Raw genomic sequence first — 24231 nt, 5'->3', positions numbered from 1 at the left:
GAGGATGTTTGCACCTTGGTTTTCACCAGGCTGGAGGTGTTTGCACTAGGCTGGGGGTGTTTGCACCCTGGTTTGCACGGGCACACAGCCCCTGGGCACACAGCAGGATGCGCCAGCAGCCCCTCTGAGCACGGAGACACCGGCACTGGGACACAACAGCAGCCAGGAAAAGCTCCCACAGCTGCTCAGGGCAGCTTCCTTTCAAAACAAGAGGCACTGCCATGGAGACACTGCCTGCTGCAGCCAGGATTCCTACTGGGAGCAGCTACTCCATGGATACGCTGTGCTGGGTGCCCAGCTGAGGCTGATGCCCAGCAAGGAGGGCAGGAAGAGACTCTAAACCCAACATTATGGATGCAGCCAGAGCTAATCATTGCCCCCACATCTGTGGATGAGATTTCACCCTCACCCTAATCCCATCCCTGCCCTCCCAGCAATACAGAGATGCCAGGTTTGTCACTTCTCCAAATGCAAACATCCCAACAAATCTGTGCAGGGCATTTCCCAGCAGCCAGGCAGGCTCTGGAGGTTGGAGATAACCAGAGCACTGTCACCTCAGGCTGAGGGAGACAGGCAGGCAGCTGAATCCCTGCTCCAGGATGCCAGGGAGCAGAGCTGAGGTGCTGCCCGCCCCCTTCCATCCCTGATAATCTGCTGCCTCGGCCCTGGCAGCTCCACGCCGTGGCCCCCAAGGCCAGACCTCGCCATAATTCCAAGTTTAGCTTTGGTAAGATTTACATTAAGCATGAACAAATATAAAAAAAATAAAAATAAATAAATTCAAGCACAACAGGAAGGATCAAACAATCCCTCAGAGACATGGGAATAGTGCCATAAGCTGCTGTGAAATGCCAACCCCTTCCGGGGGCAGGATCCTGCACACAGCAAAGGAAACTGAAACAGGGAGGGAGCAAAGAAGTGGAAGAGACAGTTTGGGTTTAGCTTTTATTTTATGCACTGAAATTAAAAGCTAATATGATCAGAGAATCATAGAACATGGAATATCCTGAGTTGGAAGGGACCCACCAGCACTATCCAGTCCAGCTCCTGGCCCTGCCCAGGACACCCCAACACTCCCACCCTGATGCTTTGGTGTTGCAGTAACTGCACTATAACTGATATAAAGACATTAAATATATTAAAAACTGCAACCCAAGGACTTTTTCCATTTTATGGATATTGAAAATGGAGCTACAGAGTAAAGACACCGTCCTGAAAGAGCGTCAGAGGAGGATCCCCAGCGCTGTACTCACGTTGTAGAGTGGGATGGTCTTCATCACCTTGTACTGCTTCATGGGGTCCATCTTGTACAGGTGTCTGTCAGTGATGAAAATGGCCCTGTCCTCCACCTTGTTAAAGCGATTCACCTGCAGAGAAACACCTGCTCAGTGCCACTGATCACTGCAGGAACACAGGAGAGGAACCTGTGCGGTGCTAAGTGCCAAACTCACACAAAACCACCCCAAACTCACACAACAAACACTCTAACAAATACCCCAAACCCACACAGCTCCTAAACAGGTTTTCTCCTTGGATCCTGGAGCAGTGAAAAGGGAACATGGTCCCTGTAGTCCCATTTTACAAACAGAGAAACGCAGCATCTCAGAGGAGCAACGTTCCTGGCTATCCAGCAGAGCTGTGGCACCCCGGGAAGTTCCAGGGCTTCACTCAAACCCAGGACAGATGCTACCCCCAGCCACGTTCAAGTCCATGTGGAGCCCAATCCCAGGCTGTTGTTCCCACGTTATCCACGTGCCTTTGGCACCCCAAGGGTTCCATGGAGAATCCCTGCCCCACAGAGCCCAGGCTGTTCCAGGGGCTGGCACAGTCCAGACCTGAGGCTTTGGGCCATCCTCGTTCTGGGTTCTGGGTTCTGCCACTCCAGCCCTTGCCCCCAGTCCCTCTCCAGCTCTCCTGGAGCCCCTTTAGGCCCTGCAAGGGGCTCTGAGCTCTCCCTGGAGCTTCTCCTCTCCAGTTGAGCACCCCCAGCTCTCCCAGCCTGGCTCCAGAGCAGAGGGCTCCAGCCCTCAGAGCATTTCCGTGACTCTGGACTCAGTCCAGCAGCTCCACCTCATCCAGGCTGTGGGATGCCCCTGAGCACTAAACACTCACCAGGCAGGATGGGAAGTTTTGTCGGAAGTGCGTAAGAAAGTAGAACACAAAATAGAAATTGTTTTTCACTGAGGCAAAAGCAGAGTCATCAGTGTATCACAGTCACTGAGATATTTATTAATCAACTGAGAAGGGGAGACAAGGGTAAGACGTGACGAGGAGGATGAACATAAATAGGATTTTCCAGGGTGAAATCAGGAGACAAACGGGAGAACTTAAATATCCTCAGTCAGGAGGCAGCAGAGTGACAAAGTTCAGAGCAGATAAAGGCAAAAAATGCAAATTGGGGAGCTCTGTGACAGCTTTACTTTAACAGCACCGACTCAGAAAAAGCAACCGAGGATGATTTCAGACAGCTCTGGAGAGATCTTGGCACAAAGACATGAGGCAGCTCAGAGAAAGCAGAATGCTGGCATAGGCAAGGGATAACATGGGAATGACGTCCTGGGAGCCATGGGCTCACCTGGAATAGCCTGGGAAGGACCAGGGTGGTGAGCGTGAAGGAGACTGGGGTGGTTCAGAGAAGGTGAAGAACATGACTGAGGGCCTGGGAAGGCTCACAGGAAGAGATGCTGAGTAACCAGGATTATTTTAGGAAGCAGATGAATGGAAGAGAAAAGCCTAAAGGCTACAAAACACTGAATGGCCCTGAGAAATTAGGTTAGGAGTGCCTGGCTAGGAGTGCCTGGTGCCACATGTCGGGTGCTGGAGTGGAGCAGCACCAGCTCCTCACCAGGATCGGGGGCAGCTCTGGGCTCTCCACGCTCCAGGTCCTGGGAGCTGAACCAAAGTCCAGTCCCTGGGGCTGGATCTGCCCCTCAGAGCTCAGATCAATGCTGGGGGCATCGATTTACTGTGATTTGTTTGAAGAGTCTGACCCAGTGAACGCTCCCTGTGCACTGATCCTGCCTGGCTGCTGTCCCTGCCCAGCCCCGAGCCCCCGGTGACAAAGGGAGCAAACTCCTGGTGCTGTGACGCCAGAGCCACCCCAGGGCAGGAGGTCCCGTGGCTGCTGCCTGGGAAGCAGAGATGGGAAGCACACTCAGCTTTCACAGGGTCAGAAAGGCTGGAAAAGCCATCTGAGATCACCGAATCAAACTGTTCCTCCAGCACTGCCAAGGCCACCACTGACCCCTGTCCCCAAGTGCCACATGGTTCTGAAACCCCTCCAGAGATGGGGACTCCACCCCTGCCCTGGGCAGCTGTGCCAATGCCTGACTACTCTTTCTGTGAAGAAATTTTCCCCAATATCCACCCTGCCCCTCCCCTGGCCCAGCCTGAGGCCGTTCCCTCTCCTCCTGTCCCTGTTCCCTGGGAGCAGAGCCCGACCCCCCCGGCTGCCCCCTCCTGTCAGGGACTTGTGCAGAGCCACAAGGTCCCCCCTGAGCCTCCTTTGCTCCAGGCTGAGCCCTTTCCAGCTCCCTCAGCTGCTCCTGGGGCTCCAGAGCCTTCCTCAACTCTGTTCCCTTCCCTGTGGACACGCTCCAGCCCCTCCAGGTCCTTCTTGTCATGAGGGCCCAGAACTGACCCGAGGACTGGAGGTCCCTCGGCAGTGCCAGCTCAGGGGACAGGCACTGCCCTGCTCCTGCTGCCACACTATTCCTGAACCAGGTGGCCTCTGGCACACCTGGACTCACCTTTAGCCACTGGCGACCAGCTCCCCAAAGGGGCATTCCACAGCAATGGAATACTGTGGGAGTTCTGCAGGCATGTTTTAAATTCCTCTTCTTTCTCGACTCCCCCTTGGTTTTAGTATTAAAATTCAGCTAAAGAAATGTACCAGCAGCTCATCTCACCTGAGGAGCAAATTCTCATGTCCTTCCAGCTCTTTCCAAGCAAAAGAGGCCTCAGGTGCCTCATGCACCTACAGTGCATTTATGTAAATACCTGCTGTGGGTTAAAGTAAAAACTGTCACAGTGGGGAGCAGGCACAGAAGGGACTCAGACAGTGCAAATACCAGTACTGGGCTTGTAGGAGTAAGGACAGGCCTTATGTTCTCAGCTACAGCTCATTCCCTCCTGGAGAACAGCCCTTCCCAGCATTGTGTTCTCTGCACCTTCTGGGCATTCTGTATTTATATCTTGTTGATCCAAATGCGAATCAGTCCTAGTTTAGCTTCTTGACAAGCTCATGGGGGAAATGAAGGTCTGGCCTGGAGCTGAAAAATCTTCAAGGAAGTTTTTCAGGTCTCTGTCAGTGGCCTCTGGACACCGCAGGGCACCGGCCTTCGGAAGAGATGTTGCTCTCAGGGGAGCTTGGTGCCACAAGTGACAAGGGAAAAGTGGGATGAAAAGCTTTATTCTAAAGAAAAAAAAAGAGAGTTGTTTCCTAGGTGATCCAACAAAATCTGGAGGTTTGCATGAAATATGCATTTGGTTTCTCCTAAGGCAAAAATTGTGAAGATTTCCTTTGAAAAAGTGAAGAGCACCACAATGCTCAGAAAAGACGGATTTTTCCACAGGCAGGAATGACCTGCTTCTACCTGTACCTACTGCAGGGAAGCAACCACACAGCCCCCAGCGAGGCTTCAAAGCCTCTTCAGAACCCTTCTGTAAAAACTGGTCCAAACAGAGCCCCCCCTGTTATTATTCAGCTCAAGCTGCTGAAGTTGGGCCCCCACAGAGGCAAAGAACCAGCAGCAACTCTACCAGCAGCTCTCAAAACCTGGAGAGCAGTTCCTGGATAAATTTACTTCTTTGACTTAGAATCCCAGAATCACTGAGCTTGGAAAAGCCCTCCAAGATCATCGAGTCCACCCTGTGCCTGATGCCCACCTTGTCACCAGCCCAGAGCACTGAGTGCCACCTCCAGGTGTTCCTTGGACACCTCCAGGGATGGGGACTCCAAACCTCCCTGGGCAGCCCCTTGCAATGCCTGACCACCCTTTCCAGGAAATTCTTCCTGATCTAGAATCTTCTAGATTCTTCCTGAAGTGCTCATCAGATCAATGTCGGCCATCAGCTACAAAAATTCTGTCTCAATGAATTTAATGAACCAATATCTGCCAGGTCACAGGGTGTGCTCCACTCATAAATGTGTTTAAAAGGTGACCTCTGGGCTCAACCTGTGTCTTTTCAAGTTGCCCAGTATTTATGCTCTTATCCTGTTCAAATAAAGAAGTGTATTAGACTGCAGGTATCTGAGCATTTCCAAGAGCAGACCCTGACATTGCTGTTGACTGTCAACAGCTACGTCACACATGGTTTGGTGACTCAGTACCTGAAGGAAGCCACAAAGGAAGGCTGATGCTGCCTCAGAAACAGAACATTCACCCCAGGCTCACCAAAGTGCCCTTTAACACCTTCCCACAAACACCTTCCTGCCTCAGGGACCAGCAGGAGCAGCACGGTTTTTGTTCAAGAGTCCTCAAATAAGCTGAATCATGAAAACACACCACAGATGAACCTGAACAGCCTTTTTTGTGAATTGCTGCTTTGTTCAGGAGAATTATTTAAGGGAAGCAATGAAATCACCTGATAATTACAATTCCATTTCTGTAATTCACTCTTCAGGCCCCTGTTAAAGCTTCACATGAACCAATTTTCAGCAGAGAACACAATCTGCAGACCCACAAGGAACCTGGTTTAACATCAGAGATGTGACAAACCTGCCCTGAGCACAGGGCCAGGCTGCACGTGCCAGCACCAAGTGCCACCCTGGGCCAAGAACGTTTGGTAGGACATGGGGAAGTCAAGGCTAAAAGGAAGAAACTGATGATTTATTTGTTAAAAATTCAAAGGGAAGAATACAGCAACCAGGAGAGATTCCCCCTGCCCCAGCACTGTGGGTCACCCAGGGACTGCCCTTACTCTGGAGAAAGAGGCAGGATGGCAAAACTTGTATTTCTGACAAGAGAAGCACCTTCCTTTTAAACAGCTCAGGGTGGAAATTGTTTCCTGTGAAGGGCAAAGGGAGGCTGAGGCTGTTCCCAGCCTGTGCTGCAGTCGGAGCACGGAGTCACTCCCACTCTCCCTCAGCTCTCACTGGTGCTTAGTCTGCAGATGCAGTGTTTAAGCCAGAACAGACGACCTGAGGAAGTGCCTTGCTTGGAAAGGGAAATGCTAAATTCTCACATGTCAAATCCTTGTCCTGTTAACCTTCGAATTTCAGCAGTGCTTGTCTTCCCTGCTCTGTTCATGTCAGGCCCACACAGATATTTCCTGTCCATACAAGCAGGAAGACAAACGGTTCCCTCAGGAAGGGGTGACATCCCAGTGTGGGTTGGGATGGGATTTGTGACATGGAGATGCTCTGGGATCTCTCAGCAGGCTCACACACATCCCTGAGGATGGCACAGTGCTGCAGTCCTGTGCTCAACAGTGCTGAGATCATGGAATCATGGAGTGGTTTGTGCTTAGAGGGACCTTAAAGCCCGTCCAGTGCCCTCCCTGCCATGGGCAGGGACACCTCTCACTGCCCCAGGCTGCTCCAGCCCCGTCCAACCCAGCCTTGGACACTGCCAGGGATCCAGGGGCTTCCTTGCTGATGGCTCCAAAGCCATGCCAAGGAATCCCTAACTGAGCAGGCCAGCAGGGGATCAAGTCCCACCTCTCTGAGAGAAGAAAGCAACAACAATTTAACCTTTCAAAAGGAAAAAGAAGTTACAAGATAATTTAAAAACCACAAGGCTGCAGGTCTATAACGCTGCAATATTTGTGATTTCAGTTGAGCTGCCCTTTTAATGCACCCCCAGTCAGCTAAAGCTTTGCCTCTGAGAGCACTGGAAGTCTTTCAGGCTCAGGAGAAATCCACTTTATGGTGGGTAACACCTATTCCATCCCCATTCTGCTTCTGCTGTTGAAGTGCTGGCATCTCAATGCAACAAACCCCACAAAAACCGGATTTTCCCAGCACAGTCACAGTACGGAAACATGGTCTGTTGGAATACTCAGGGATTCCTTCACACACCAAAACCAACAAATGCTGCTCAGACACTTGTCTGAAGGCAGGAGCTCTGTCCTTGCACTTATGGAACAGGATGAAATGTGGATCTGTACTTCAGGAATCTGCTTTGCCCTGTGCTTGTGCAGGAGATTGTCCTTGAGAGCTGAACCAGGAGCAAGAGAAACACAAGGACTTAAAGGCTGGAAAGCTGCATGACAGTGAACGAGATAAAACTCCCACGCTGTGTTCATCTCACACAGACCCCGAGTGATTCCCCTCACCATCACTCCATTCCCATCCAAACCCACAATTCCCATCATCACCTCTCTCATGACTAAATATTGTCCTTTTTACAGCTATCCCAGTTTAGCCAGAAACTACAACTGGACTCAGTTCATTACATGAGTTAGAAGAAGAATTATTTTGTTTTCAGCCTAACTTGAAAAAAGCCAGGGGGAATTGTGCATTTCTCTGTCCCTCAGGGAGGCTCAGCCCAAGAGCTGCGAGGTTGTAAAGAGGAACTTTGGATTCAGACTTGCCCACTCCTCCTTTAATCCTGACACCACCACTCACCCAAAGCACCCACCCCAGCAGTGAACCCTGTCCTCACAGAGAACGTGCTCACAGCAACATCAAACTCCACTGAAATGCTTTTGCTTGGAAACCAATTAGAGATTTCTACTTTTATAAACACCAATTGCTGTTGAATAAACAATACAACTCGCTGCCACTGGCAAAGTTTTATTATGAAGTGAGATTTTGTGCTGCAGAATGAGTTGTGCAGATGTAATATTTGCAGAATCATAAGGAATAACTGTGCACGTGGGGACCAACTGCAATATTTAGAAATAAAAAGAATATACAGCTTCTTAAAAACACCTCAACATCCACAGCCCTGGCCTGCCACTAAAATTGGGTTTGTAAAATTAAAATATCCTTCCCTGACAGATATTTCAAATCAGCATCGGTAGGAGCTACCCACAACAATTAAGCAAGTCTGGTTTTTTAATTAGTTGTTTAGACCTTCCAATGAAATTACCAAAAAACCCAATTCCGCTATGAAAAATGTCAGACCCAAACCAGTTATGCAGAATGAAATGATTTTATCATGAAATCATGGAAAGGTTTGGCTTGAAGGGTCCTTAAAGACCATTCAGTTCCAACTCCCTGCAACGAGGCCCCAGCAGCCACCCAGCCCGGGTGCAGGAGGTATCCACCCAAAAAATCCCTGATGCAGCTCCTTGGAACTGCTCTGAACTGCTGCCCAAGCATCCCCAGGGTCACCTCCTGCTCCCACTGGGCACCCAGGACGCCCCAGCCCCGTTACCTTGCGGACGTGGCACGAGAAGAGGATGTTCATGTACTTGTCCTTGCGCTTCAGCTCGTTGGCCACCGGGGTGAAGGAGCCCGAGCTCTGGGGGCTGTCTGGTTTCTGGAAGAGCAGAGACAGGCTCAGGACTCTCCTTGGGGGGCTGGAGGAAGAGGGGCTGGCAGTGGCACGGCTGGGACATGGCTCCCTCCACCCTTCTGTGCTCTGGGAAACCAAACCTTGACCCACCAAAATGCTCCAAGGAAGGATGGAGTAGAGGGAAGCAAGCAAACCTGCCCAGAGAGAATTTCTTTGTTCCTGTTCAGTCTCTGCTCTTTTCCATCCCATCCAGCATTTTAGTCTCCCCGTGAGGTCTGGCTTTGCCTGTTTGCAGAGCCAGCTGATAGCACTGCTTTAATGCTGCTGGTGCTGCTCAGGATTCACAAAAGTCATTTCCAGTGCAGAGGAAGTCAAGAGTTTGAACCCACATGAAACCCTTTCACAGAGCAAATTTCCAAGTACTTTTCCTCCCGAGAAACCAGCACTCATTTGCCCAAATTTCCCCCCTTCCAGCACCCTGAGCCCAGGTCCCTGCACTCACCAGTGCGATGTAGTTGCCCTGCCAGGCTCTCTGGAGGCCGATGTCAGCCCTGTGGCCCTTCAGCAGCTCCATGGCAGCGACCTTGGCCCTCAGCTGAGGCAGCGCTTCTGGGGGCACGCTCCGGATGAGCTCGGCCGCTCTCCACCTGCCACCAAACCAAGGCCTGGGTCAGCCCCACAGCCTGGAGCTCACCCAGGAAGGACTCCTGCTGCCAGAGCAGCACCACGAGGACACCCTCAGAGTCCTTCCCGAGCATTCCTAAAGCTGCAAAGGTTTTAAAGATGTTTTAAAGTCACGGCTCATCCAACCCTGATAGGTCTGGGTGCCACACTCCCCATCCCACACCCATGAGTCAACCACTGGTACATCTCTTTGCAATGAAGTGTTTGCTAAGCTCATTTTTGGGCTCATTTTCAGCATCATTCTCCTTTAACAGCTGAATTTGGCCCTTCAGTTCCAACTGCACCACGGGGCAGGGCAGGGCAGCCCATCCATTGCTCCACACCACACCCCAGCCTGCAGCAGCAGCACCAGAGCTCCAGGATTAATGCTATAAAAAGACTTTTTAGCAACTAAAATTCTGTAGTTCTGATAATTGAGCTAATTCTGAAAGCAGGTCTCTCTCCCCAGACAGGCTGTGGGTGGATGGATGTCTCTCCTGAAAGAGACAGCTGGGGAAAATAACAAAGCTGACTTGATCTAGAGCTGCTGGAACTGCGCTGAAAGCTGATGGCTGGACAGGAGATCTCTGAAAGCCCTTCCAGCCAACATTTCTCTTGTTCAGCCACTTTCCGAAGTCATTTCTCAAACTGGAATTGTAACTGTTTTGCCTACAGCTTCCCAGAGAAAAAATGCCCAGCCTTTAGATACTGGGAGGTTTAATGAAGGTACAAACACCTGTTCTGCACACAGAACATGGGTGGCCAGGGGAACATCACTCATTTTACTGCAGAAAAACACTGGCTTACTACCAGGAGTCTTGAGGAAACCGAGAAGATTCTTTTTCTCTTCCCCCTCATCCAAGAGCAGCTGCTCCTTCCTTTCAAAACCAACCAGAAAGGCCAGGAAGGGGCCCAGGAAGGGGCCAGGGAAGGGGCCAAGGAAGGGGCCAGGGAAGGAAACACAACGTTCATCACAGTGGAGCAACCTGGTCTGGTGGAAGGTGCCCTTGCCCACGGCCCGGGGTGGAACTGGATGGGCTTTAAGATCCAAACCATCCTGGGATTCTGTGACTCAACACTAAATGTTTGGACCAGAATTATCTGCCTGCTCAACGGCACAGCGCCAGCGCCACCCAACCAACATCCTTCAGCCAGGTGTCCCCTGGGGCGAGCAGTGGGTGTGACATGGGGCAGCAGGGCCGTACCTGTGGTAGATGTCCTGCAGAGCCTCCTCGAAGCGGCGCAGCACCTTGGGCGGGGCGGGCCAGGGGATGCTGCGGCCGCGGTCGGGCAGCAGCCGCACGCCCTGGAAGCGCCGCACGACCTCGCGCAGGTAGGCCCGGACCTTGTGGCGCCGGTAGTGCCGCACGATGGCCAGCGCCGCCTTGGTCCGCCGGTAGCGCAGCCGGGCCAGCGTGCCCCTCCACACCTGTGCCAGGGACACACGGAGTCAGCAGGGAGAGCAGGAGAATTGTTTGCTTTTCTCTTGCTGTATTACACAGATTTGTAGTTTTATTTCAAGGGAAGGGACTTCCCAGTGCCAATCAAATCCGGGTAGAACATGACTGAAAACCAGCGTGTCTATGACTGAGATCCCAACACGAGAAAGGCATGGACCTGTTAGAGCAAATCCAGAGAAGGCCATGGAAATGATCAAATGGCTGGAGCCCCGCTGCTCTGGAGCCAGGCTGGGAGAGCTGGGGGTGTTCACCTGGAGAGGAGAAGCTCCAGGGAGAGCTCAGAGCCCCTTGCAGGGCCTAAAGGGGCTCCAGGAGAGCTGGAGAGAGACTGGGGACAGGAGATGGAGGGACAGGACACAGGGAATGGATCCCAGTGCCAGAGGGCAGGGATGGATGGGATATTGGGAAGGAATTGTTCCCTGGGAGGGTGGGCAGGCCCTGGCACAGGGTGTCCAGAGCAGCTGGGGCTGCCCCTGGATCCCTGGCAGTGCCCAAGGCCAGGCTGGATGGGGCTTGGAGCAGCCTGGGACAGTGGAAGATGTCCCTGCCCATGGCAGGGGGTGGATGTGGATGGGCTTTCCAGTCCCTTCCAACCCAGCCCATTCCATGACTCTGTGCTAATTGAGAACAAAGAAGCATTTTTAACTCTGATTAAAAGAAGATTGCTCTGAAAATAGCCTGGGGAGTATCTATTCTGGTCATGTGTGGAAAAACAACCAAATATGCAAACCAAAGGATATCCCCCAAACTTCTGGGATGGGGCCCAGCTTCTCCAGTGTCACTGTGAGTTGTGTTTGTGCCTGGAGAGCACCACAAGCAGAGCACACAGCAGCTCCTGGGCTTCTCCTGGCACCCCCTGCCAGGGGCCACTCTGGGAAGTGGTGCTGGAAGGCTGCTCCAGTGCTGACAGGACAGTGAGAGTGCACAGCCACCAGCTGCTAAGGAGCAGCCCCAGGAGAAGGAAGGAGGCAGGTGCTGCTCCATCCTGGAACCAGCCAAGAGGAACAGGCATTCCCGAGCACCTTCCCCAGGGATCCCTTCCCACCTGTACTCACCCTCCAACACAACCCACCAAGCAGCAGACTGGATTTTTTTTCCTTGCAGAATTTAACTGGAAGGATAACGAACCTCCTGCACCTGCCAAGAGCCTCCCTGCTCACCACAGTCCTGTCACAGACTTTATTTCCCTCTGAAAAAGATCCCACAGCACTGCTGGTGCACATCAAGCCCCTATTTACAGAAGGATTAATTAATTACCCAAGGCAGTTTTCAACATGGCAGTTGCTTTGTGAAGCTGATGTCAGAGGTTCTCCTGACAGCTTCACTGACAGTCCTGCCATGCAGCTGAGGAAAGCTCACGCAGCAATCAGTGCAGAGCTGTGAGGGGCTGCTCCTCTCCACACATCCCAAGTTTAAAGAGAAACACAGAGATTTTGGGTCCCAAACCCCTCAAAAGCAGAGAAATTCTCTTCAACCTCTGACAGAGTTCTCCCTCCTTGTTCTCCTTCGGCCTCGCTGTCCCCGTGGGGGATGTCTCCCACTCCAAACAGACACGATCCGTGGAGCTCTGGCAGAGCCTGGGCAGTTGCTTGAGCACCCAGCACTTTATGGAGCATCAAACCCATCAGTGGAGCCCATTTGTGCTCTCACACACCAGAACAGAGCCCAGAACGTGCACAGTCCTGCCCACACAGAATCACAGCATTATAGAATAATTTGGGTTGGGAAAGACCTGAAAGATCCTCTCGTCCCACCCCTGCCATGGGCAGGGACAGCTCCACTGTCCCAGGGTGCTCCCAGCCCCGTCCAATCTGGCCTGGGACACTGCCAGGGATTCAGGGGCAGCCACAGCTTCTCCAGGCACCCTGTGCCAGGGCCTGCCCACCCTCCCAGGGAATAATTCCTTCCCAATATCCCATCCATCCCTGCCCTCTGGCACTGGGATCCATTCCCTGTGTCCTGTCCCTCCATCCCCTGTCTCCAGTCCCTCTCCAGCTCTCTTGGAGCCCCTTTAGGCCCTGGAAAAGGCTCTAAGGTCTCCCTGGAACCTCCTCTTCTCCAGGCTGAACATCCCTTCTAGTGGAGGGTGTCCCAGCCCATGGCAGGGTGGGACTGGATGGTTTTTAATGTCCCTCCCAACCCAAAGCACTCTGGGATTCTGAGCACAACCCAACACAGCCGAGGTGACTGAAGGCAACGAGCTCCGTACCAGCCCCAGCCCCTGCTGGGGCCGCTCTCCCAGGGAGGGTGAGGGAACAGAGAGCATTCCAGTGGCTGAAGGAAGAGCTGGGGAAGCCAGGCAGGACAGGGGACACTGAAGGGAAAGGCGAGAGCAGGAGGCACGAAAGCCACAGCAGAAAGCAGCAGTGCTGGACTGAGCACACCAACCAAAGCCAGGGAGCTGGGGCTGAGGATCTCAGCCCTGTGTGCAGATAAAGTAATGCACAACACGTTCCTTATTTATCCCTCAATGGACAGAGGGAAGGCAGCAGCCCCTGCAGCCCCCGTGCTGTGCCCAGCAGTCACTGCTACCACACTCGGTGACCACGGTGGCTTTAGCTCAGATCTGGTGCAGCCTCAGCCACGCAAAGGCCCTCAGAGCTGCTGGGAAGCCCAAGGCTCGAAGCTTCCTGGCTAAACCTGATTTGCACAAGGCTTGGATTTCACCCAAAGCGTGTAAGGCTCGATTAAAGCTGGCATTTCCCTGACTGAGGGCAGAGCAGCCTCTGAAACTGAATTTGACAGAATCACCAACTAGGATCCAAAAACTGAGCATCCAAATGGTACTGGGGAAATTTTTTTTAAAGAAAAGCAAAGAAGATTTGGATTGCCTGAGAAGGTTAAGCGTAGGCTGAAGAGGCATAAAATGTACCTGTAAGGGATGTATGGACAATAAACAAGATCCACTGGGCAAAACCCTATTGCCAACTTCTCATTTTTGAATTTAGTAAGAACAGAAATGAGGAACAAAGGGCTCAGGGCCGCAGTGCAACAGCCCTTGGGTGTTACACAGGATCTCAAGAACAGAACACACACAGCAAATCCGTGTAAGATGCTCAAGACTTTGTAGAGCTTCACGTCTGTCAGCTTTTCCCTGGACCATTTGAGACACAGAACAAGGTCTTGATTTTGCTTCCCTGGGCTGGAAGCAGAGCTGCTGTTGAGGGAAGTCTCTCGCTGTGGTTACTTTTTCCACCAGTCAGACATCCCTGGAACAAAGGCTGGAACAGATTGCCCCGATGTTGTATCAGCTGCATCGCTGCAGAAATTGGCTTCACAGTAAGAGGTGTCACAACTGTACAAACAGTGGCCTCCCAAATCCAATTATCCAGCCCAGGCATGCCCCTGGCTACACACACAGTGAACTATTAATGAAAAGCATGTTCTCAAATCAAGTTGTCATAACTGGAGAACCCCCTGCCAGTGAGGACCTTCCACAGCACCATGGCAGTGCCTCAAAGCTGAGGAAACAGTCAAAGGGAAGGACAAACTTCTCCCAGGGAATGGGGGACAAATATTTTTTAAATTAACTGTTTTTCTGCCTTGGTGGTTTTCTTTTTCGCTGCAGGGCTCACTGCAGCTCAAAGCAGCCCCTCAGTAATGCTGAGCTGCCACGGTGACCTGGCTGCCTGATGGTCCCACGGAGCCTTCCAGAAACATAGAATGGTCAATCCTAGGGACAAGGGGAGGTGTCAAAGCAGGAAACTCCCTGCTGGGCAGGTACTTTGTGAGCAGCAGGACATAGACAGACAAACAAGGATCACAGAATCATGGAATCACACGAGAGTTTGGGTTGGAGGGACCTTAAAAATCATCCACTTCCAACCCTCTGCCTTGGGCAACCTTCCACTATCCCAGGATACTCCAAGTCCCATCCAGCCTGGCCTTGGACACTTCCAGGGATCCAGGGGCAGCCACAGCTTCTCTGGGCACCCTGTGCCAGTGCATTTCCAGAAGAAGCAGTTCCAGGATGCTGAAGTGTTCCTGCCAACTCACACCTTCCTTGGGTGTGAATATTGGGAGAGCTCTGCCCAATGCACCTTTTCAATTCTCCCCCACCTCCAGTTCATAACTCAAGAACACTGAGCCCTGTACAATGAAATCAAACACATCAGATTCCCAGAGGGAAGTTTACCTGGCCTTTAACAGATTCTCCTGTTGCAAAGGTCCTGCTCTGGTCTGGGGGCCAAGGAGGGCCAAACCCCCACAGAAGGATTTGTGCATCCAGGGTTCTGCTTCTCTCCTTTGGGCCTCTGCACCCAAGGTAAGATCCAAGGGATTTTCATGCCCAGTTCCAAAGGGATCCAGAAGATCCCCCCTCTGAGACCTGACAGTCAGAGGCACCTTAATTCCCACTTCAACCCAGCCACATACCCCAGCCAGCTGGGGGCTTCAGAACTTGCATCTAGAGAATCCTCACAGCCCGAGTAAAGCAGCCTGGGATGGCAGAGCCCTGTGTCATCCCTCCCACAGGCAAGAATAAATCCATACTTCCCTTTCCCCCTTCTGTAGCTTTCCCTGCTGGTTAAGCTGATTTCCCATGGGAATGAGACTGAAGATCCCCCTGTCCCCGCCTGACCTCCCGAGATTGCCCTGACAGCTCCCGAATCCCGAGCCAGCTCCCACCCAAGCTGACAGAGGAGCAGCAGCCTCCGAGAGGCAAAGTCCCTGTATCTTTCAGCAAAAATCAGCCGCAGGGCAGAAGGAGCCTGAAATCAGAGTGACATTGCTGGAACGGCTTCAGCTCCAGCTCCAGAGCCATCTGCCTCCCCAGATCCCAAATCCCAACCACAGACATGGAGCCACCGACTGTCAGCCAAGCACCACAGGCAGAGGACACCAGGAGAGTCTGGCAACATTCCAGAGGGATGAGGAGCTGGAGATGCGTGTGGGGCATGAGGGAGGGGGCGGAGGATTCGATGGCTCCCAAAAAAACCAGTTTGGTGACAGTTTTCCAAGTGACCCCTGTGGAGCAGACTCCAAGGCAGCCGACTGTGCCATTGATCAGAGCCCAGCCCAGGGACCAGCAGGAGCAGAGGGACAGGACACGGAATGGATTGTCCCTACAAGGAGAGCCCGAGGAGACACGGCAGGGGAGGGGAATAGCCAGCAGCATGTGTTGATTCCTCAATGTGAGCAGGCAGGGAAGGGCCCATGAGCAAATCACGGACACAAGAGCAGAGACATAATGGTGATCATGTTGAAAATGGAAAGAAAAGGAGGTTTTTGGCTTAACCCCCCTCAAACAGCACCATAAACCAAGCAACAAACCAAACAACATTCCCCCATCCAGCCCTCACCCACAGTCTCCCCTCACCTCTTTCAATACCTTTGGCTTCTCTATGCTTTGTCCTCCTAAAATTCAGGGGAGGAAAAATTAGGAGGGCAGTTGAAACCAGGACTAAAGGGCTAAGAGAAGGATAGAGAGAAAGGAAAAGGTTAGAAAAACAAAGTCTGAACACAGCTGAAATTCCTGAACATTACACAGAATATTTATTTCTACAGCTGCTCCCAGTGAGGGAGTTCCTTGTTCTTTCTTCACTCTCCAGAGACCTCTACCAATTCCACAGCCTTTAAAATGGGATATTTCATAGAAACATCAACCACGGAATCCCAAATCCCAGTTGGAAGGGACCTTAAAGCCCACCCAGTGCCACCCCTGCCATGGCAGGGACACCTCCCACTGTCCCAGGCTGCTCCAAGCCCTGCCCAGCCTGGCCTGGGACACTTCCAGGGATCCAGGGGCTTTCCTCCAGTCCCTTTTATTCCCTCAGTTAAGGCACCGCAGAGGTGGAAGTGATCCCTGGGGACATGAAAAGCTCCAGACCAAGGGATCTCCTCCTGCACAGCCCCGGGTGTTCAGTGATCCCAGCAGTGATCCCAGGGATGATCCCACTACTCCCAGTGCAGCAGCTGCTTTGGCAGCTTCTAAACCAGGGACTTGCACAAACAGCATCCACCCAAAACAGGAGACACATCCCATCTTAGGGAAAGCACTGATTTTTTTTTTTTTCTAAAGAATGTTTAATTCACGTGTTTTTTGATTAAAATTTAATAAATTAAAATTTAGATGAATGGCAGGGGAGATCTGAACACACCTTTGGAATCAGTTTAAAAACCTCAGTGAGCTTCTAGCAGAGTTTCTAAGATTAAAGAAACCTCACCCAGGTCACATCCATCACCTCAACAGAACATAAATCTTCCACACCAATCTATGCATTACAGCCTTGTCTGCAGGCTGCAGGCTGTTCCAGGTGCTATTGAAAAAAGGGGAAAAAAAGGGGTAGAAATAAAGGAAAACAATGAAATGGGCCCTGCAGAGCACTGGGAAAGCCAGCAGAGCAGCCAGGGTGGGCCCAGGATGCAGGGATCGCCTCGCCTGTGCATCTTCCACGGAAAAAGGGATAATCTAGATTTGACCTAGATGCTGCAATCCCTACAAGTGCAGAAAACCCACACAGCTCCCCGTCCAAACACATGAGCGAGCAAACAAATGCCCAGGATTCAGCAAACAAACCCAGCTCGGCTAAATTAAACCCCAGAGCTGTATTTTGGAGCAGTTCTGCAAGGAAACAAACCTTGGAAAACTCCTCCATTCCGGCTGCACCACAAACACCTCCTCCCACCACCCTCCTTCGGCCCAGCCCGGACTGCTCCATGATCAATATTCCATGTGCCCCAGCTCATGGTTTGCCCTCCAGGCAGCCCAACTGGAGAGAACCACACAAACCCCATCACTCACGCAGGCACGGAGCTCCCTGCTCAGCTCTGGGGGCTCTCACACGGGCAGGGTTATTAAATATTTCTGTGCCAGCGCAAAGGAGCCGCACACGCGGCGGCCACGGGGCCTCGGAGAAACGCTCCCATCCTCAGTGATCCCATTCCTGCCTGCTCCAAAGGGTCACCTCCTCGCAGAGCAGGGCTGGGATGGAGTGGCTCAGACCCCGCTCACAGCCCCAGTTTGTGACCTGCCTTTTCCCAGTTTGAGTGAATGCGGATCCCACAAAGGTTTGGGGCAAAGAGTTGAAATCAAAAGCTCCCCGATCACCTCAGAGAGCAGCGAGGGGGAAGAGCTGCTGCATTTGCTGAGAGCTGTTTTCTCTTTTCACATGAGTCAGCTGAACAATGTTCATTCTATTCGCTTAACAGCAACAAGATTCCAGAGGCTGGGAAGAGAGGAGGGTCCCACTCCGAGATTAATTAGCTGGCACTAACAAGAGCGTGTCCAATAATGAACATAAAAATCACCCAAGGAGCTGTGCTTCAGCAGGTCCCAGGTGTGGGATGCAGCCACGTCTCAGCTCCAGCTTCCTCCTGCAGCTCCTTCTGCAGCTCAGCCATGGCTGCAGCAACCCCTCCCCGTGCTCTGGGACAGGGATGAGATTCCAAACCCTGGGAAAGCTCCCAACCACCCCCCATGTGGAGCTGCTGGTCCATGGGTGTCCTTTGTGGTGTCCCATGGACCTGACAGGACACACTGTTAATCCTGGCTGCACTCTGCAGGATTTCCTGCCTCTGAAACACCAGGAATCACAGAATCTCCTGAAGGAGTCCACAAGGATCATCCAACCCAGCACAGACACCCTGACAATCCTGCCCTCTGCCTGAGAGCATTGTCCAAACCCTCCTGGAGCTCTGGCAGCCTCGGGGCTGTGACCACCTCCCTGTCCAGGGAAGGAAAATGTGGTGGGAAGGAGCCAACTTTGTATCAACAGATTATGGGAACTGCCAAAGCTCCAGTGTCAGGGAAGCAGTGAAGTTTCCAGTCACCAGAACAAAGCTGCTGCCATCAAAGGGAGGCAGGAAAATTCTCTCATCCCATGAAAATTCAAGGTAGAGTTTTTCATGTTGAAGGTCCTGAACCACAGGTCATTTCCTCACCCTCAGTGTTTGGTACTGGTAAAGGCTGCAGGGACAGCCAGAAGCACAGAACAACCTCCAAACCTGGAGAAATTAAATTACCTGGGACACTTCTCATGGAAAGAGAGGACTGAGAAGGGATGTGACAGATGTCCACAGAGTCAAGGAATCACAGGACGGTTTGGGTTAGAAGGGACAGGAAAGGCCACCCAGTGCCACCCCCTGCCATGGGCAGGGACCTTCCACTATCCCAGGTTGCTCCAGGCTCTGTCCAACCTGGCCTTGGACACTTCCAGGGATCCAGGGGCAGCCCCAGCTGCTCTGGGCACCCTGTGCCTCACAGGGAAGAATTTCTTCCTAATGTCCAATATAATTCTACTCTCAGCTTAAAGCCATTCCCTCTTGTCCTGGCACTCCCTGCTCTTGCAAAAAGTCTCTTTCCAGCTTCACAGTGGAAGTGAAGCTGGAAGTCCCTCTCCAGCTTCTCTCTCCTTCACGCTTCCAGTCCTGAGTGAAATCCTGCCATGCTGGTGCAGGACTGAGGGTGCCACGTGAGGCTGGTGCCTGCAGGGACCCAAACACAGCCAGGTCCCCCCCCTGCAGTGTCCAGCTGAGCTTGCCAAAGGCAGCTGCAAAACCTAAAACCTGATGGGACATGGAAAGGACAAATCCAGGGGGTGCTGTTGAATGGAAAAACCCATTCCCCGCTCATGTCATCCTGAATCCAGTGGGACTGAGGAAGTGTTCAGGAGAGACGGTGCACCCTGGCCCTGCTGCTCCCAAGGCACTGCCTGCTTGTCCCTCTGGGAGGCACAACCATGGTGTCCATGGACGTTCCATCTGACAGCAGCTGCAGCAGCCTAAAACCTGCGGTCAGTCAGTGCTGGTGCAGGAGACGGAGCCAGCTCTTCCTCCTTCCCTCCTCCTGGTCCTGGCAGCTCCCACCCCCTGCTCCTTGGGAAGGAGCCACAGCATCTCCTGTCACAGCTCCTCCCTGCCAAAGCCTCTCCAGATCAAAGCCTGGGTCTAGGAAACAAATCCACATGTCATCATAGACCTGTTCCCGCTGATAGTCAGCATTCACAAACACTCCCTCGGGATGGAAAAAGCCTGGAGTCCAGAGGCAAATCCACTGCATCCCTTTTATCTGGGTCACTGGCCCAAGCCCCCACTGGATTGCTCCTGCCCCTCCATAACCCGACAGGAAACACGTCCTGTGTCCATGGAGAAGCTTCCCTGTGTGGCTGAGGCTTCCCTGTGTCCCGAGCTGCCAGGGCTCGTGGGGCTGGAGCAGGAAGGTGAAACATGGAATGATGACATGGAATGATGACACGTCAGCCATGGCTCTGTGCTGCTGTCCCCGTGGGTTGGGGAACGTTGCCATGGTGATGGCAGCTCCCGGGCCTCTGCAGAGCCCATGAGGGCTGCAGGACACGCTGGGATGCCCAAGGACACCTTGGGATGCCCAGGGCACGTCCCAGGGCCGGCACTGCCCCTCCCAGCCGCGCTGCCCCCCGGGGCTCCCCCCGCTGCCGGGCTGTGTCCCAGGAGGGGCCGGGCTGCACTCAAGGACATTCCTGCTGCCTCCGTGCCAGGCAGGAAGATTTCGGGAGCGATTTCCATATGCAGCTGTGCCGGCCTGATAAAATGACACCGAAATAGTGCAGTAAATTATAGTGACAGGAGCCATCATCTGCGCAGCCCGCACGTGCCGGCTGCCCGGGCTTTCTTCCCCGAACAAAGCTCTGCTCTGCACAGCTAATGAGCCTGTGGGAGCCTTTCCAAGGGCAGGAAAAGCAGCAGAGCTTCATGGCAGTGGGTTTTTTTTATTTTTTATTTGCATGATTAACATTAGAGCTGCTCCATTTGCATTCAGGGTGACAATCCCAGAGCTGGCAGGAGCGCAGGTACAGCAAATAAACCCTTAAGCACCACATGAAGCAATCTCAGCTGGGGCTTCTGAAGTGACCCTTTGGTGTGACGTCCCTGCTGCCATATGGGGTTTGTGACACTGGACACAGCTCTCACTTGCTGAATTCTCCTGGAGCCAGCAAGTTGCCACGGTTAAATCACATCACATCTGCTCACTGACTGCGTTGGGGCAGAAGGAAAATTACAGCCTGGAATCTCACTGACATTTTACCATGGAAAAAAAAGAAGCGTGGAAGATAAATCTAAAGGTGAAGACATCCAGGAGATATAGAACAAAAGAAAGTAAAATTATCTATTTAAACTAGAAGTCAGTTTTAATTCAATTTAACCAAACTCGTGAGCACCATTACACAAAGGCAGCAGCCCTGTTTGCAGGGTTAGGGGTCACTGGATGATGAAGCTCTCCAGTAATTACTGAATCCCTTCTGGAAAGCCTCGTGATTTGCAGGAGAGCAATAAGCCACAGAATACACATCGTTAGAAACAGAGCTGCTAAATGTGGATTCTTTCACTTACACTCATTCCTGTGCAGAGGAAAACACCCCTGGGCCCCAGGCTGGGATCAGCTGCTCTAAGGCTGCTCCTCACATCTGCCTCAGCTTGTGTCACACAAGTGCCCATTGTCACAACACCACATTTCATCTCCTCTCATCTTTCCCTCTTCCTAAATTCAAATTTGAGGAACTCCAATGCAACAGAAGGCTCAGTTATTTAAAAGAAAATCAAGTCCTTCTAGATATGCTCACAGTTTGCCTCCCTCAGCCTTTGATGCTCACAGGCAAAACTACAGAAGGAAAAGAGCAAGAATTACATTTCCCCATGAGTTGTTAATGAACAATTGAAAGCAAGCTGAGAACAGAAATGACAGGCAAAATTGCCTTGATGCTTTCAGAGCTCAGAGAAGCCCTCATCAGATCCCTCCTCTGGTCTGATTTTTGATTGTTGACTGCTCCTTTTCCAGCACTGCCCGACTCCACCGGCCCCATCTGCCGGCAGCAGAGCACGGGAGGGATCCCAGACAGCGCTGGGAGCAGAGTTAACAGGGAATAAGAGACACACTGAAACTGGAGACAAACTCAAGCGTTTTCAGGTAGAGTTAACACTGCACAAGGTCTCTAATTCATACCTACAGACATCAGCTCAACACCTGCTCTTTAGCTGATGGGCTGTTTAACAAGCATTTAATGATTCATTGAGTGTTTCTCGGTTTAGCTACAAGTTCCAGGACTTTGAAAAGCTTCTCTGCATCCTCTTGCCAGCATTTGAGAGCCTGGTTGAAGAACATCCAGTGAGTGCAAGCAGAGAGGGTTCAGCCACAGGAAAGGAGCTCCAGAAGGATATCCAGATTTCTCCAGAGTCCTCAGTACCTTAAGCACTGGAGAAGGAGTTTGTGTTTTCCCCACAAATCCTTTATGAGGTAAGTTAGAACCTCCCTGGAGGTTTCTCACAGAAAAATAACAAAAGATGCCTCTATGTCCTACTTCAGTCCTCAGGTAGACTCATGTTGGTCCCTCTCCACCCAGGGAGAGCAGAACACAGGGCAGAGAGGCTTGTGAAGCCACAGGACAGCGTACACCAGCATTTTAATTTCTATCACTTTTGCTCACTGTGGCAACAAGGAAACCCCCAGAAGCACCACAGTTATTCCACACCTGATGCCACACAAAACCACAGCAGCAAAAGCCTTCGTGCAGCCAGGGAGTTGATCCATTACTCCTAAGCAGGTAATTACCTTCCAGGGGCAAAAAAATCCTTTGCCCTGCTCTCTTTGATGCTGAGCCCAGTCCAGATCCCAGCCCAGACTGTGTAATTCTGGAGCTGGCAGCAAACTCACAAAACTGACAAGTTGCTGTTGAAATTGTGCCTCTCGCTGGATTTATCTGAAGGAGGAGCTTGGAGCTCACTGAGCCATGATCTGCTCCCACAGCAACACGGCCTGGGGCTCTGAAGTTATTCTCCAGTAGCTGCACCTTGCAATTTCCAAAAAGGTCACGCCTCAATTCCTCCCTGGTTTAATAGGAAAGCTGGAGTCACCTGGGAGCAAGCAGTCCCCCCTGCAGCTTTATTCCACAAGGAGCTCATTAGCTCACCCCATTCTTTGGGAAGAAAGAGACTCTGGGTTAGAGCTGTGACCTCCCAGAAAGCACCAAAGCGGCTCTAGGCAGGAAATTCCTCCCCAGAAACCCCGGTGAGTATGGGGAAAGCACAGCTGAGGATCCAGAAACACCTCCCAGGGGGTGTGGGGGGCCCCACAGATCAGCCCCAGGCCACCCCAGGAGAATAAGCTAGATGGAGCTTCTGGAAAAGTGCTGCCCTTTCCAGGGAAGGAAGGTGGGAGAAGATGTTGAGCAGCCCAAGGAAGCTCAGCAGCAGGACATACTCAGAGCAGGGAAGAAAACTCTGAAGCACAAAGCTCAGGGACAGGCAGGGCCTGCATCCTCCACAGCCTGAGCTTGGCCTTTCTGGAAAAACTCACTGCACACAGAAGGTGCAGAATTCCCTACTAAACACAAACCATTCAGCACAACAAAGAGCAAGGGACCGACCCTGGACTCGATGCTTTCTGCTCCCACACTGGCCAAACTGGTTGGCTTTCCAGGAAGGGAATCACATCCAATGCACTGCAGACACCACAAATGTGAGTGTTCCACAGAACTCAGAGCTCCCAGGGGAACTTCTCCTTCAGGCTCTTCCCCATTCTGTCCATCAGGTTTGGAGAGTTTGTGCAAACCTGTGCTCCCTGCGGAGCTTTTGCCGTGTCAAGTTTTTATACCCATCTGTCAGCAGTTTCTATTTGTGAAGGACAGGAATGGGATCAGAGGTTCTGTTCTTTCCCAGGTTCCAAGAATTTCACAGAAGATACACATTTTAACAAATTAATTTCTAAAAGTCTTGAACTAATCAACTTTGCCTGACAGGGCAAAGTCAGCCCCACCATTTCTGCTTTTTGCCAGACAGATCTGTGTCGTACAGACACCGTTTTCAGCAAGGACTAACACAGAGAGTCAGGCCATGGTTTGTGTTAAAAGGGACCTGAAAGCTCACCCAGTCAATGGGCAGGTGTTGGACTGAAAGCTTCTTTCGACTCAGGCCCAGAGGGAAACCAAAGCACAGGGGTTGAATTAAAACCTTTGGACAAGCTGAGATACATGAAGCCACACCAAAGTGAAATAGAAATATAGATTTTTAACTTTTAGTAGAAATATATGCTAAGTGCCTTAAACATTGAAAAGCTGCAGCAGAGACCTTAAACACAGTTCTTGCTGCACCAGCGTTACCTTTTCACAGAATTCTTTACTTTAGACAAAATCTAGATAGAATTATACTGTTCACATTTTTTTAGATCGAGTGTTCACATAAACAGTAAGAGCTGATAGAAACTGTACAGGCAAATCTGTGTAATACCTATGTAACGGTTGTGTAAGATTCACGACTGCTAGAATTAGACCAGGATAGATTAAGAAAAGGAAAACTAGAATTGTGTGTTAATCTTATTGGTCAGTTAACAAATATAATCCACACTTCTGTAAGAAAAAAATTATAGAGGAAACTAAAATTAGAAGCTGTTTTCTGCCTGTTGTTTGCTGTTGCTGCTTGGCTTCATCATGTAACCCCCTTGAACTCTGCCTTCAAGAAAGCTGTGAGACTGTGAAATAAAGAACTTAGCAGAACAGCAGCCTCCTCTGCTCTTTCACCCTGGTCCGAGAAGGAAGGGTATCCCATCAAAAGCTCAACAGGCAAGGCCACCATCCACTTGACCAGGCTACTCCAGGCCCTGTCCAGCCTGGCCTTGGACACTTCCAGGCATGGGGCAGCCACAGCTGCTCTGGGCATCCTGTGCCAAGGCCTGGTGGGACTGGTCTTTAAGGTTCCTCCTGACCCAAACCAGCCTGGAGTTCTGTGATTCTACA

At 51.7% G+C, this 24231-nt stretch overlaps 1 protein-coding gene across 1 annotated transcript in view; it reads right to left on the bottom strand.

Moving 5' to 3' along the window:
- The window catches only part of MYO1D (myosin ID), a 155589-nt gene that overhangs the window by 61648 nt on the left and 69710 nt on the right, over nt 1-24231 (bottom strand). Inside the window, exons 17-20 of the mRNA XM_032134297.1 lie at nt 10274-10497; nt 8908-9052; nt 8325-8429; nt 1254-1367 (exon numbers count right to left, since the gene is read on the bottom strand). Of these exons, the coding sequence (XP_031990188.1) occupies nt 1254-1367; nt 8325-8429; nt 8908-9052; nt 10274-10497 (588 nt within the window). The remainder of the gene's footprint in view (nt 1-1253; nt 1368-8324; nt 8430-8907; nt 9053-10273; nt 10498-24231) is intronic.

The sequence above is a fragment of the Corvus moneduloides genome, chromosome 26 (assembly GCF_009650955.1).
Source record: "Corvus moneduloides isolate bCorMon1 chromosome 26, bCorMon1.pri, whole genome shotgun sequence".
Lineage (NCBI taxonomy): Eukaryota > Metazoa > Chordata > Aves > Passeriformes > Corvidae > Corvus > Corvus moneduloides.
This window is presented reverse-complemented; position numbering and strand designations above follow the sequence as displayed.